This window comes from Colobus angolensis, unplaced genomic scaffold (genome assembly GCF_000951035.1).
Source record: "Colobus angolensis palliatus isolate OR3802 unplaced genomic scaffold, Cang.pa_1.0 Scaffold229, whole genome shotgun sequence".
NCBI lineage: Eukaryota > Metazoa > Chordata > Mammalia > Primates > Cercopithecidae > Colobus > Colobus angolensis.
In genome coordinates, this window is record NW_012115477.1 from 5790457 (window position 1) to 5804190 (window position 13734).

Genomic DNA, 13734 nt, shown 5'->3' on the forward strand with positions numbered 1-13734 from the left:
ACCTCCGCCTCCCAAGCTCAAGCGATTCCCACGTCTCAACCTCCCGAGTAGCTGGAATTATGGGTGCCCGCCACCATGCCCTTGATAAGTTTTGTATTTTTAGTAGAGACAGGATTTTGCCATGTTGGCCAGACCGGTCTCGAACTCGTGACCTCAGGTGGTCCGCCCGCTTCGGTCTTTCAAAGTGCTGGGATTACAGGCGTGAGCGACCGTGGCAGGCTACATCTAACCTTTAAACCTTGTATTGCTTGTGGTTTCACGTCTGATCCCACTTAAGGGAAGACAGTCCTTTTATTTCATCCACAATTAATCTAGTGAAATATTTCAAACCAAAAATTAGGACTCAGGTCTGAGGAATGTGAGTGTAAACAAAATTTAGCAGACAAACTTTGTATTTAGCTCCCAGAAACAAATGAATGTTTCTGGAATTATAAGTATGAAGACCAAAAGCAATATTAAAAAAAAAGAAAGAGGAGGAAATGAGTTTCTTCAGTTGTATCATACCCCAGTGAAATTTGGAACTTTAGAAGAAGAAGATACCATTAACTCCTACTTGAAGGATCTGGTTTAGCAATCTCCACTTTTTTTCTTTGTTTGTTATTATTAGGGTAGTTTAGAGTTGCAGGATGAGCTTTCACAACTGGGCATGTTTGTCATTCCAACTTTTGATATATTTAATGGCTTATCTCCTAATTCAGTCAGAAACGAGATGAATTACCTTAATCTTGGCCCCAACAAGGAAGTGATGAGTAAATGAGATTGCTAAAGTGATTTTAAAAAACAAAACCAATATGTAAAGAGAGGAGATAATCTTTTTGACTCATTTTGATATTTATGAAATATTGGAAAGCTACTCATAGAGGAACTACATGCATTTTGTTCACATGTAAATACCATGTATAATCTCTCTGTGAAAATAGGTGTGTAGGTGTTTCCCCAGAGAAAAGACTGCATCAAATAGACTTAAGCATCTGTCCAAAAACAGAGGGTAGAATCTAATCTTTCGTATTCAAGAAACTAATTCAATGTCCATTTTTCAGCCTTTACTACAATATAGGGCCTGGTGGGGGAGCAAAGAATGATAAAAACACAAGTTTTTATCCTGAAAAAGTTTATGATTTATGATGCATGCCTTCTGTCAACTTAACTATCAAGAGGTTGTTTATTTAATAAGCTTTGTCAGCTGAATTTAGTAAAATATCACTATTTTTCTGTATTATTTTCTTCTGAATCTCAAACAGAAATGCAATTGGCCACTATATGATTTGTTGATATTACAACCTAACTACTGTCTGTAAATAAAAAATGAAGAGATTGCCATTTAAAATGAGTTTAAATGTAGTGCTTGTTGAATCTTTCTATAATGTCTAGACATACTAAGATATGAAGATTTTTGAGATTTAAAAGAACAGTTGCTGGGCACAGTAGCTCATGCCTGTAATCCCAGCACTTTGGGAGGCCAAGGTGGCTGGATCGCTTGAGCCCAGGAGTTCGAGACCAACCCAGGCAATATGGCAAGACCCTGTCTCTACAAAAAGTACAACAATTAGCCAGACATGGTGGTGTGCAAAAAACGCCTGTGGTCCCAGCTACTCAGGAGGCTGAGGTGGGAGGATTATTTGAGCCTGGGACGTTGAAGTAGTTACAGTGAGCCAAGATTATGCCACTGTCCTCCACCCTGGGCAACAGAGTGAGACCCTATCTCAATTAAAAAGAAAATAAAATAAAAAGAAAAGTTGCTAGTAAAATTATTTTGTTTTATTGTTTATTTTAGGTAATAATAGACGTGGATGGAATACCACTAGCCAGAGATACTCCAATGTCATCCAGCCATCCAGTTTCTCCAAATCCACACCATGGGGGGGCAGCAGAGATCAAGAAAAGCCATCTTTCGGTTCTTTTGATTCTGGAGCTTCAACTAACAGGAAAGAAGGCTTTGGATTGTCTGAGAACCCATTTGCTTCACTTAGTCCTGATGAGCAGAAAGATGAAAAGAAACTTCTGTAAGTGAAAGCTTTCAGGAAAATTACTATACATTTGCTTATGTTTTTTCAAAAGCACCTACAATCTTTGTATTTTGTTTTCTCTTTTTTGTAACATCTTTTCATAATACAATATTTTCTTTAAAAAAAGAAATAATACATTATTTTTAAATCAGAGTAAGCAAAAAAAAGAAAAGTCACCCACAATCCTATCACTCATAGATAGCCACTCTTTTGCTATGTATTATCCTAAACTTTATTTCACTTAAAAATATATTATCTTTCTATAATAGTAGAGTGCCTTCCTAGGGATAATTATGCTTTTTCCACTTTGTGTTGATAACACTATATTGTGAATATCTTTCTAAGATTAGTCCTCCTTAGGTTCATTCTAACTTACAAGTCCTTTACAAAGTATGATGTAATTTAGAACAACTTGTAAACTTGGAGGTCACTTATACCATCTCTGTCTCTCTCTCTCTCTATTTATTTATTTAGAGATGGAGTCTCGCTCTGTTGCCCAGGCTAAAGTCTAGTGGTGCAATCTCAGCTCGCTGCAGCCTCCGCCTTCCAGGCTCAAGCTATTCTCCTGCCTCAGCCTCCCAAGTAGCTGGTATTACAGATGCCTGACACCACGCCAGCTCATGTTTTGTGTTTTTAGTAGAGATGGGGTTTCACCATGTTGGCCAGGTTGGTCTTGAACTCTTGACCTCAAGTGATCTGCCTGCCTCAGCCTCCCAAAGTGCTGGGATTATAGGCTTGAGCCACCATACCCAGTCACATATCTTATTTCTTTCTAAAACTTTTACTTGGATTATCCTATTCAAACTGATCTCATTTGATTTCCTACATTTATTGTGAGGTAGATACATGACATTTCTTGAGAATATTTACGGTAAAATTTATGGGTGGTGTCGAAACAATGCTTGGTTATCTGTAATGTTCCCTCAACTCATGGTGACCAGGATGGAATTTAAATGTAACTGGTTAGTCTTTTACTTCTCCTAATTAAATCAGAACCAGTTGTAGATATTTTGAGCCATGTACCATATACAGCCGATTTTTTTTTTAAGTAAATGAACAAACAAAACCTTACTTTCTACATTTGTTACAGTCCTAAATTTAATACAGTTTTCTCTGTGATAATTCTCCTTTTATTGACATAGTCTAAGTAGGAAGAAACTTTAATTTACAGCCGAATCTACCCACGGCATTACCACAGATTACTTGTATGGATGTGGGTCTGTTTCCCCTGTTGCAAAATGTGAGAATTAGATAAAATGATCTCTGAAGTCCTATAACCCACCTTTAAAATATTGTGATTCTGTATCACGTAAGTGGTACTTTGTTCTTCCCAGTTAAATGATTACTGATGTTTGTCATAATTAACAAAGAAAGATTAAAGTTACTATTTTAGATTTTAATTCCTAAAAAAAGTATGGTATCTGTGATAGTATTTATGTAAGTATATTGGTTAATGGGTCAGTGTATTGGAAAATCAAACTCATTAACTTCTCTGACATTATAATACCATTTGTAACCATGAAATATAGTTCACACTTCTATAAACTTGTGCTTTAAAGAACACTCTTCAGAAAATATAATGGAAAAGATTTTGAACTATGTATTTACTAGAATTTAAATTTTCAGTCATGGAAAACCATTAACAATAAATTTTACCAAGCAACTAAGAAGATCCTTTACTCTTTTTTGTTTGTTTTTTTTTTCTTTTTTGCAGGGAAGGAATTGTAAAAGACATGGAGGTTTGGGAATCATCAGGGCAGTGGATGTTTTCTGTTTATTCACCAGTGAAAAAGAAACCTAATATTTCAGGTAACTGAAAAATTATGCATTTAAAAAATATTTTCTAAAACTATTATTTTCTAAAACCAAAAGAATGCCAAATAAAGAAATCAACCACCAACTTAGCTACAACTAGGAGAGTTTGGACATTGTTTAAAGTATTTGAGTATTCTAGCCAAACTTCATAATTTAGAGATTAAGGTTGGAGAATATAGTCTTTTAAGACATATAGTTCTTGGGAGAAAATATTTAAATAAAGCCCAGGAAGAGACTCTACATTCTTGATTCCCTGTATATACAACTGTGGAACCTCTTAGCTTTCTGCAGTGAATAGAAGAGTCACATCCTGCTTGTCATTAAGGCCTTGACTGCCTGGTTCTGTTCTTTCTTCCCTTTCTTTCCTTCTAAGAATAGTTGTATGGAGACCCGTTCTGGAGATAATGTTTAAATGTGAGGAGGCTTAGCTGGGCTACAGGGATAGCAATGTTTTTTTGTTTTTTGTTTGTTTGTTTGTTTGTTTGTTTTTTGAGACGGAGTTTCACTCTTGTTTCCCAGGCTGGAGTACAGTGATGCAATCTCGTTTCCCAGGCTGGAGTACAGTGATGCAATCTCGGCTCACTGTGACCTCTGCCTCCCAGGTTCAAGTGATTCTCCTGCCTCAGCCTCATGAATAGCTTGGGATTACAGGTGCCTGCCATCACACCCGGCTAATTTTTGTATTTTTAGTAGAGACAGGGTTTCGCCATGTGGACCAGGCTGGTCTTGAACTCCTGACCTCAGGTGATCCGCCTGCATGGCCTCCCAAAGTGCTGGGATTACAGGTGTGAGCCACCACACCTGGCCTGGGGCCTGAAATAGCATTTGATTTAGAATATTCTTCTCTCTCTCTTTTTTTTTTGTCCATAGTCCCTAAGCCCTTTCTGGGCTGAAACCTACACCACCAGGCTTTTCCAAGCCCACTCTAGGTGTTCCTGGGCCTCCATCCTTTTGAGGAAAACAGTGGGTACCTTGCAGATGGGAGCCCTTGCAATCAATATCGCAGAACCTTGGGATCTTTCCTCTGTCTCCGTTCTAGTTGCTCGTTTTCTGTGAGCATTTGCATTGCAATGCTTCTTAGTTATTTATTTACTTGTCCATTTAACAAATATTTACTGAATTTCTTTTGTGCTAAGTGCTAGGAATATAGTGATGAGCAAGACAGACAAGATCCGTTCCATATGAATCTTACATTCTTGAGGGAGGAAGACAATAAGTGCTGCAAATAAACTAAGATGATTTCAGATAATGATATTTTCTATAGAGAAACAACAAAGTATTAAGCCCTTAATCAGCTTAAGTATTAGTACTTGAGTATTAATCCATTCCAAATTGAACCTAAATTGAACCTAATGCCTGTTGCCCTAAAGCAGTGGTTCTCAAAATGTGGATTCCTGAATACAGTTGCCAGATAAAATATGGGACATCCAGTTATATTTAAATTTCAGATAAACAAACAGTATTTTTAATATGTGTACATCCCATGTAATATTTGAGGCACATTATACTAAAAAAAGTATTTATTGTATATCTGAAATTCAAATTTAACTGGGCATCCTGTATTTTTATTTGCTAAATCTGGCAACTTTATCCCTGAGGCCCTTTTAGGAGTTGCCTAAGTTCAAAAATATTTTCTAATAATACGAAGTGATTAATTGCCATTTTTCACTGTGGTGACATTTGCACTGTTGGTGCAAAAGCATTGATGAGTAGAACTACTTGTATGTTAGCATGAATCAAGGCAGAGGCAATAAATTACTAGTAGATGTCACAATAAAAAAAGTTTAATGCCATTTGAACTTAAGAACTTCCTTTATGAAGACATAAAAATTATTAATTTTGTTAACCCTTGACCCTGAGTACACACCTTATTAGTATTCTGTATGACAAAATGGGGAGCACATACAAAGTGTGTCTGCCCCATGCCCAAGTGTGATGGTTATCTTGTGTGATTGTTCATGTTGGACTGAGCTAGCCACTTTTTTCAAAGACTATTTATTTGAAAGGAATGACAACTATGGTTATTTAGAAGAAAACAGTTGATAGTGTTTATTGCCAAATAAAAAAATTAAAACTTTCAAGCAAAAATTGGAATTACGGAAAACTTTTTTGTCATCATGAACATGATGACTTCTCAATACTTAAAATCTCTTCTGATGAAACGGATGGCAACATTCACAAATGTGAGGGCCACACACAGCAGCTCATGCCTGTCATCCCAGTGCTTTTGGAGGCTGAGGTAGGAGGATGGCTTGAAGCCAGGAGTTTGAGACTCCCCTGGAAAACATAACAAGACCCTGTCTCGACAAAAAATAGAAAAATTAGCCTGAGTATGATAGCATATGCCAAGAGTCTTAGCTACTCTGGAGGCTGTGGTGGGGGGATCACTTGAGTTCAAGAGTTCAAAGTTATGATGAGTTCTGATGGTGCCTCCACACTCCAGCCTGGGTGACAGAGTGAGACCCTGTCTCTTTAAAAAAATTTTTTGGCCATGCGTGGTCGCTCACACCTGTAATCCCAGCACTTTGGGAGGCCGAAGTGGGCGGATCATGAGGTCAGGAGATGGAGACCATTCTGGCTAACACAGTGAAACCCCGTCCCTACTAAAAAATACAAAAAATTAGCCAGATGTTGTGGCAGGCACCTGTAGTCCCAGCTACTCGGGAGGCTGAGGCAGGAGAATAGTGTGAACCTGGGAGGCGGAACTTGCAGTGAGCCGAGATTGTGCCACTGCACTCCAGCCTGGGTGACACAGTGAGACTGTCTCAAAAAAAAAAAAAAAATTTTTTTTTATATTGTATAATATACCAATGTTTGGAAGTTCTGCATAACTCAGTGAACTGGCATTTTTCAAATGACTTAATGTGTGATACTACAAAATTATGCATGGCTGAAAGTCCATTCTACATGCATGATAAACCAGTGGATTTTAATATAATACCACAAAAAGTTCATTAGTATGGCTTGAATCTGTGTTATAGTTAACTTTTAAGAAACTACCACTCGTCAAGTTTTGGTGTAGTATCAAAAATGTCCACAGTTATTTGAAAAAGCCATTTAAGTCTTCCTTTTCCAATACGTGTCTGTGTGAGTGCCCGTTTTCTGCATACACTTCAGTCAGAACAACATATTGCAACAGAATGAATGCAGAAACATATATAAGAATCCAGCAGTCTTCTATTAAGCCAAACATTAAGAGATGTATAAACATAAAGCAAGGCTATTCATCTTACTAAATTTTCATTTTTTGTTTCGGAAAATAGCTTTTTCATTTATGTAGATAGGTAATTGGTTTCTTTTAAATAAATTAATATTAAGTTTCTCAGTTTTCATTTCAAATGTGGTAATTATCAATGTAAGTAACCCATGTAAACAAACATTCTTTGGGGTCCTTAATGATTTTTAAGAATGTAAAAGAGTCCTAAGACCAAAAGTTTGCGTACTTCTCTCCTTTTGTGGTATTATATTAAAATCCACTGGTTTATTATGCCTATAGAATTAATCCATTGTAATAATAAATTAACTTTTTCTATGCAGCTATAATAGAATGATACTACTTTTGCCCCATTTTGCAAGACTTGAGAAAATTGTCACTCAAATCATTTTCTGTGTTCTGTGGTTCAGATGAGGAATTCTGGTTGAGCTTGGCTGGAAGGAATAGGAGGCAATTAGGGGAACAATGTTCCTTTAGATAGAGTGGTTATCTATTCCTGGGAGGCAGTATTGGGAATGAGTCCTGCATAAAGAGAGGGTATCAGTTAAGGGAAAATTTGGGGAAAACATTCCTGGCAGTAGGACTAGCTATTGCAAAGGCCCTGAGGTAAGAACAAAGTTGGCAGTGTTTACAGACTAGTGAGGCCTGAATTACTGGAGGAGAGTAAACAAGGGAAAGTAATACGACAGTAAGGCCAGAGAGATAGCCAGGGGCCAGATCATGTTGGGCCTAATTGCACTGGGCAGGCAGCCATGAAGAACTTTAAGCAAAAGAGGGACGTGATCTGATTAGGAAAAGCTAACTCAACATGCTGTGTGAGGGGGGATAAAAAAGATCTGTTGGGAGCAGAGGCAAAAGTAGAGATAGGGAGACAGAAGACATTGCTGCTTGTAACTAGAGTTTATAGCAGTGAAGACAGAATTGGTCATATTTGGGTTCTCTGTTGGAGCTTGAACTGGCAGGATACTGATTAATTAGATATAGGGAAAGAGAAATCCAAGGTGATTCCTAGGGTTTTTTGGCTTGAGGCGTCAGTAAAGATGGGGAAGACAAGTCATTAGAAGGAATCCAGGGTTCTGCTTTGAACATTTAGTCTTTCCTTTATTCTGAAGCAGGTGTCCTTCGAGTTAATAGTAACTGGGTTACAAGGAATTCTTTGTAGAAAATATCTTGAACATTTTTTGCCTTTCTTAGTGAGTTTGCCCAATTATAAAAGTTACAGCTTTTGGACCAGATGTGGTGGCTCATGCTTGTAATCCTAGCACTTTGGGAGGCTGAGGCAGGTGGATCACTTGAGCCCAAGAGTTTGAGACCAACCTGGGCAACATAGCGAAACCCTGTCCCTACCAGGGTGTGGTAGCACATTCCTATAGTCCCAGCTACCCAGGAGGCTGAGATGGGAGGATCACTTGAGCCCAGGAAGTCAAGGCGGCAATGAGCCACTGCACTCCAGCCTGAGTGACAGGAATGAGACCCTGTCTCAAAAATAAAAAAAAAAACAGGTTACAGCTTTTGCTTTAGAGAACTTGGAAAGTACAGAAATACATAAATAAAATAAAAATAGCCTGTTATCACAGAGATAACTACTACATTTTAGTGTATTTCTTTCAAAACGTACACACACAAACATATTTCTTGTTTATGTATACAATTGACCCTTGAACAACATAGAGTTTAGGGGCACTGGTCCTCTGTGCAGTCAAAAATCCACATATAAGCTTTGATTCCCCAAAAGCTTAACTACTAATAACCTACTGTAAGAGAAAAGAAAATGTTAAGAAAATCATAAGGGGTCAGGCACGGTGGCTCATGCCTGTAATCCCACCACTTTGGGAGGCCGAAGTGGGCGGATCACAAGGTCAGGAGTTCGAGACCAGCCTCGCCAATGTGGTGACACCCCATCTCTACTAAAGATACAAAAACAATTAGCCGGGTTTGGTGGTGTATGCCTATAATCCCAGCTACTGGGGAGGCCGCGGCAGGAGAATTGCTTGAACCTGGGAGGCAGAGGTTGCAGTAAACCGAGATCATGCCACTGCACTCCAGCTTGGGCAACAGAGCAAGACTTTGTCTCAAAAAAAAAAAAAAAAAAATAGAAAATCATAAGGAAAATAAAACATATTCTTCACGTAGTGGAAGTGAATCATCATAAAAGTCTTCATCCTTGTTGTCTTTAAGCTGAGTAGCAGAGGGATAGGTGGGTTTGGTCTTGCTGTCTCAGGAGTGACAGAGGCAGAAGAAAATCCCTGTACAAGTGGGCCCTGTACAGCTGTGTGTACAGTTGGCTCTTGAGCAGAACTGCAAGGGTCCACTTGTACAGGGATGTACAAGTTGTTCTATGTGTGTATATATGTATACCTATACATATATACATATACATATATATAATTAGGATCATAATCTAGTTTTTCTTTGTTTTGTTTTGTTTTGTTGTTTTGAGAGAGAGTTTCACTCTTGTTGCCCAGGCTGGAGTGCAGTGGCGCAATCTCAGCTCACTACAGCCTCAGTCTCCTGAGTCGCTCGGATTATAGGCATATGCCAACACGCCTAACTAATTTTTGTATTTTTAGTAGAAATGGGGTTTTGCCATGTTGGCCAGACTGGTCTTGAACTCCTGGCCTCAGGTGATCCACCGGCCTTGGTCTCCCAAAGTGCTGGGACTATAGGCGTGAGCCACCGTGCCCGGCTGTAATCTAGTTTTATTTATTTATTTATTTTTGAGGCAGAGTCTTGCTTTGTCGCCCAGGCTGGAGTGCAGTGGCACAATCTCAGCTGACTGCCACCTCTGCCTCCCAGGTTCAAACAAGTCTCCTGCCTCAGCCTCCCGAGTAGCTGGGATTACAGGCGCATGCCACCATGCCCAGCTAATGTTTTGTATTTTTAGTAGAGATGGGGTTTCACCATGTTAGCCAGGATGGTCTCAATCTCCTGACCTCGTGATCCATCTGCCTCAGCCTTCCAAAGTGCTAGGACTACAGGTGTGAGCTACCGCACCCGGCCCTAGTTTTATATTCTAATTTTTGCTTTCAGTTTGTCTCTGGTACTAAAAATATTAGAATGAGCACCCTTATACATAGTGACCTTTGTTTACATATATAACTATTTCCCAAGGTTAAATCCTATAAATTGTATTGTAAGTCACAGGATATGAATGTTTTTCAGGCTTGTGATGCTTATTAATAATTATCCCTCCCAGAAAACTTGTACCATTTTAATTCCCTTAACAGTAATTTAGGAAATGATACATTTCACCACATTTGGAACAACAGTAAATACTAGCTTTTAAAATTTCTGCCAGTCTGATAAGTAAAGCATTTTATCTATATTTTAAGTTGCATTTAACTTTCATTTATTTACTATTTGATTTTTTTGTGTGTGAATTGCCTGTTCATTATCTTTGCCCAAATTCATTTACTTTTCTCATTTATTTGTAAGAGCTATTTATACATTAGGGCATTAGTTCTTCTATTGTCGTATATGTTAAAATTGCAATTTTCCTAGTGTACAATTTGCCTTGTAATTTTCCTTAGTATAGTTTCTGGCAGATTTTTTTAAATAAAAGTTTGACTATAAGTGTAGTCAAATCTTTCTCTTGTGTTTGTTGTTCATTCTACCCCACCTATCTTTAGAAAATTCTTCCCCATTTAAAGATCAAAATAACCAACTATATTTTACTGTAATTTTACACTTCATTAAACATTAAGTAGAGTGTAGGCTTTAAGTTTCTTCCTTATGATTATGAAAATTTTCTAATCAACATTAGATATTTTCTTGTTTAGCACCTGTAGCTTTACTATCAAAATTATTGGCATTTATTTTAAAGATTCCAATTGATTCCTCACTTCAGGTTTTACAGACATTTCACCAGAGGAATTGAGGCTTGAATACCGTAACTTCTTAACCAGCAATAACTTACAGAGTTATGTAAGTTTGTTTCCTATTAATCTACGCAATAACAGATGAGCTGTTAATTACTGCTTTCTTTATTGTGGCTTGTATTTTGGCAAAACCGATGAGGTCTATGATCTTTTTTCAGGAGAAGGCTATTTTTCTTTTCTATATTATTTTCATTGAAATTGGTTGGTTATTAAAATGATAGTATATTTTTACTTTAATAATTAGGAATATTACTATTTTTATTACAAATTACCCAACAGTCAGTCCCAGAAATGAAACCGTTTTATCATTTGACAGATATTTATTGAACATCTGTTAGGTACAGATCCAGTGATGAATGCTAGAAAAACAAAGTTAAATAAGATACAGTCTGTAATACAGATTAACATCTTCATATATCAGATATCAAAAAAAATAAAAATCTTGACAATAAGTTGAGTACCTGAAGGAAGCAGTTTAAATGCTGTATTTTTCTGTTTCTACAGTCATGATCATGCATTTCAACTAGTACATGTGTTCACTTCCCATCCAAATATAACTAACTACGTGCTGCCAGATGCTTGTGATATTAACCAGATGATACAAGGAGTTGAACAGGGAGAGGGAACTGGAGCTGGAATATCTTTGACAAACAGGCCAAGTCAATGCAAATTTTGCAAGTCATGGGCCATAAAACTGTTACATAAACCTTTCGCGATTTTGGCAAAGAAATATGTGAAGTTTTTATTGAAGAAAGTAACTTAAACATACAATATTGAACTGTTATTTTTCTGTCTTCCCTTTTCAGCTAAATTCTGTCCAACATTTAATAAATCAATGGAGGAACAGGGTAAATGAACTGAAAAGTCTAAATATATCAACTAAAGTAGCTTTGGTGAGTATGGGAGAGTTCTCTTGAGGGAAGTGTCTTACCTATTGCTTTTTTGAAGAGGATATTTTACTTTAGATTTGGAAAGCAAAACAAAAATTTTCTGTCAAGAATTATGATACATGCATTCCCAAAATAGCATCACTTAAGAGTCAAGGTCTTGAAATAGTTTTCTCTGTGTTCCTTGGTCAGAAAAGCAGAAATAATTATGCTTTTTTTTTTTTTTTTGAGACGGAGTCCGGCCCAGGCTGGAGTGCATTGGTATGATCTTGGCTCACTGCAAGCTCCACCTCCCGGGTTCACGCCATTCTCCTGCCTCAATCTCCCGAGTAGCTGGGACTACAGGCGCCCGCCACCGCGCCCATCTAATTTTTTGTATTTTTTAGTAGAGACGGGATTTCACCGTATTAGCCAGGATGGTCTTGATCTCCTGACCTCGTGATCTGCCTGCCTAGGCCTCCCAAAGTGCTGGGATTACAGGCGTGAGCCACCGTGCCCGGGCAGTTATGCTTTTAAAAGCTTTTTAGGGTAAAGTTGTTAACTCTGGCAGTGCTAGTTTTGAAAATGGCAAACTGTTATATAAATTCAAGTATTTAAAGTAATCTGTATGTAAAAAGAAATTACTTTGAACAATTATATGAATGCACATTTAGAATGTAATGTATCATTTTGCGACTGAAGAACACAGTATGTTCCTTGTCTTAAACAGAAATGCCTTTGGAAGATATATACCCACCTGTCTCCAAAGATCTATAGTCCTGACTGTAGCAAGTTCATTATCCTTGTAAATAAAGTTATGATGTTTCTACACCCATTAAAAAGTTCTTAAGAATTTTATTTTAAAATAAGATATTCACATTTATAATTTTAATATTTCCAGTTTCTCAGATGGTTTCTACTCTGTATAAAGGATATGAGAGTACTATGTCCCTACACTTAGTGAACGGTTGACAGTCCCAGCACCCCTCCCCTTTCTTAAATATGTGCTTCCTGAATAACTAGACTCTTGTGCAAGCTAATTTCTTTGACCTTTTAGTTGTTGTAATGCTATTTGAATTTAGTGGGACCTCTTAGAAGTAGTCTGTCCTTGTGTGAGAGGTGGCCCACCATCACCATGGATGAGAGCTGATGGAGAAAGGATAACTGAGTCCAAAGAACTGTGGAACTTCCCTCAGGGCTGGAAGGTCCCTGCTCTTTGCTAGCTGCCCAGGGCCCCCCCATAGGTGAGGATGTGGGACAACCCACCCGTAGCTGACTTAGCATGTATCAGTAGTTCATGCCTTCTTTATGCTGAATGGTAACCCATTGTATGGATATATTATAATTTATCATCTGCCTGTTAATGAATATTACACTAAGGGAGAGAAGCCAGACCAAAAAAAAAAAAAAAGCAATAGTGTAGATCATGTGATGCCATTTGTATGAAACTGGAAAAGACAAGTCTCATTTGTAGTGATAGAAAGCAGAGTGGTTGCCCGGGACGAGGAGTTGAGAGGGAGTTGACTGGAAAGGGACACAAAAGAACTTTCAGGGAACAAAAATGTTTTGAATCTCGATTGTGGTGGTTGCAAGTTTGTTAGAACTCATTGAAATATATACAAAAATGGATGAATTTTATTGTGTTAGACTATACCTCAAACAAAGTTGATTCTTTAAAGAATGCTCTTGAGGGCTGGGCGCGGTGGCTAACGCCTGTAATCTCAACACTTTGGGAGGCCGAGGCAGGCAGATTATGAGGTCAGAAGTTTAAGACCAGCCCGACCAACGTGGTGAAACCCGGTCTCTACTAAAAATACAAAAATTAGCCAGGCATGGTAGCGCACGCCTGTAATCTTAGCTACTCAGGAGGCTGAGGCAGGAGAATCACTTGAACCCCAGAGGTGGAGGTTTCAGTCTCAAGAAAAAAACAAAAAAAAAATTTTTTTTTGTTTTTT

General features: G+C 37.9%; 1 protein-coding gene across 2 annotated transcripts in view; it reads left to right on the forward strand.

Annotated features, from left to right (window-relative positions):
* The window catches only part of NUPL2 (nucleoporin like 2), an 18240-nt gene that overhangs the window by 1698 nt on the left and 2808 nt on the right, over positions 1-13734 (forward strand). Inside the window, exons 2-6 of one of the 2 annotated variants that reach the window (XM_011944185.1) lie at positions 1775-2003; positions 3721-3815; positions 10883-10959; positions 11720-11806; positions 12510-12584. In XM_011944185.1, the coding sequence (XP_011799575.1) occupies positions 1775-2003; positions 3721-3815; positions 10883-10959; positions 11720-11806; positions 12510-12584 (563 nt within the window). The remainder of the gene's footprint in view (positions 1-1774; positions 2004-3720; positions 3816-10882; positions 10960-11719; positions 11807-12509; positions 12585-13734) is intronic. The other variant, XM_011944186.1, reaches the window with a different exon arrangement.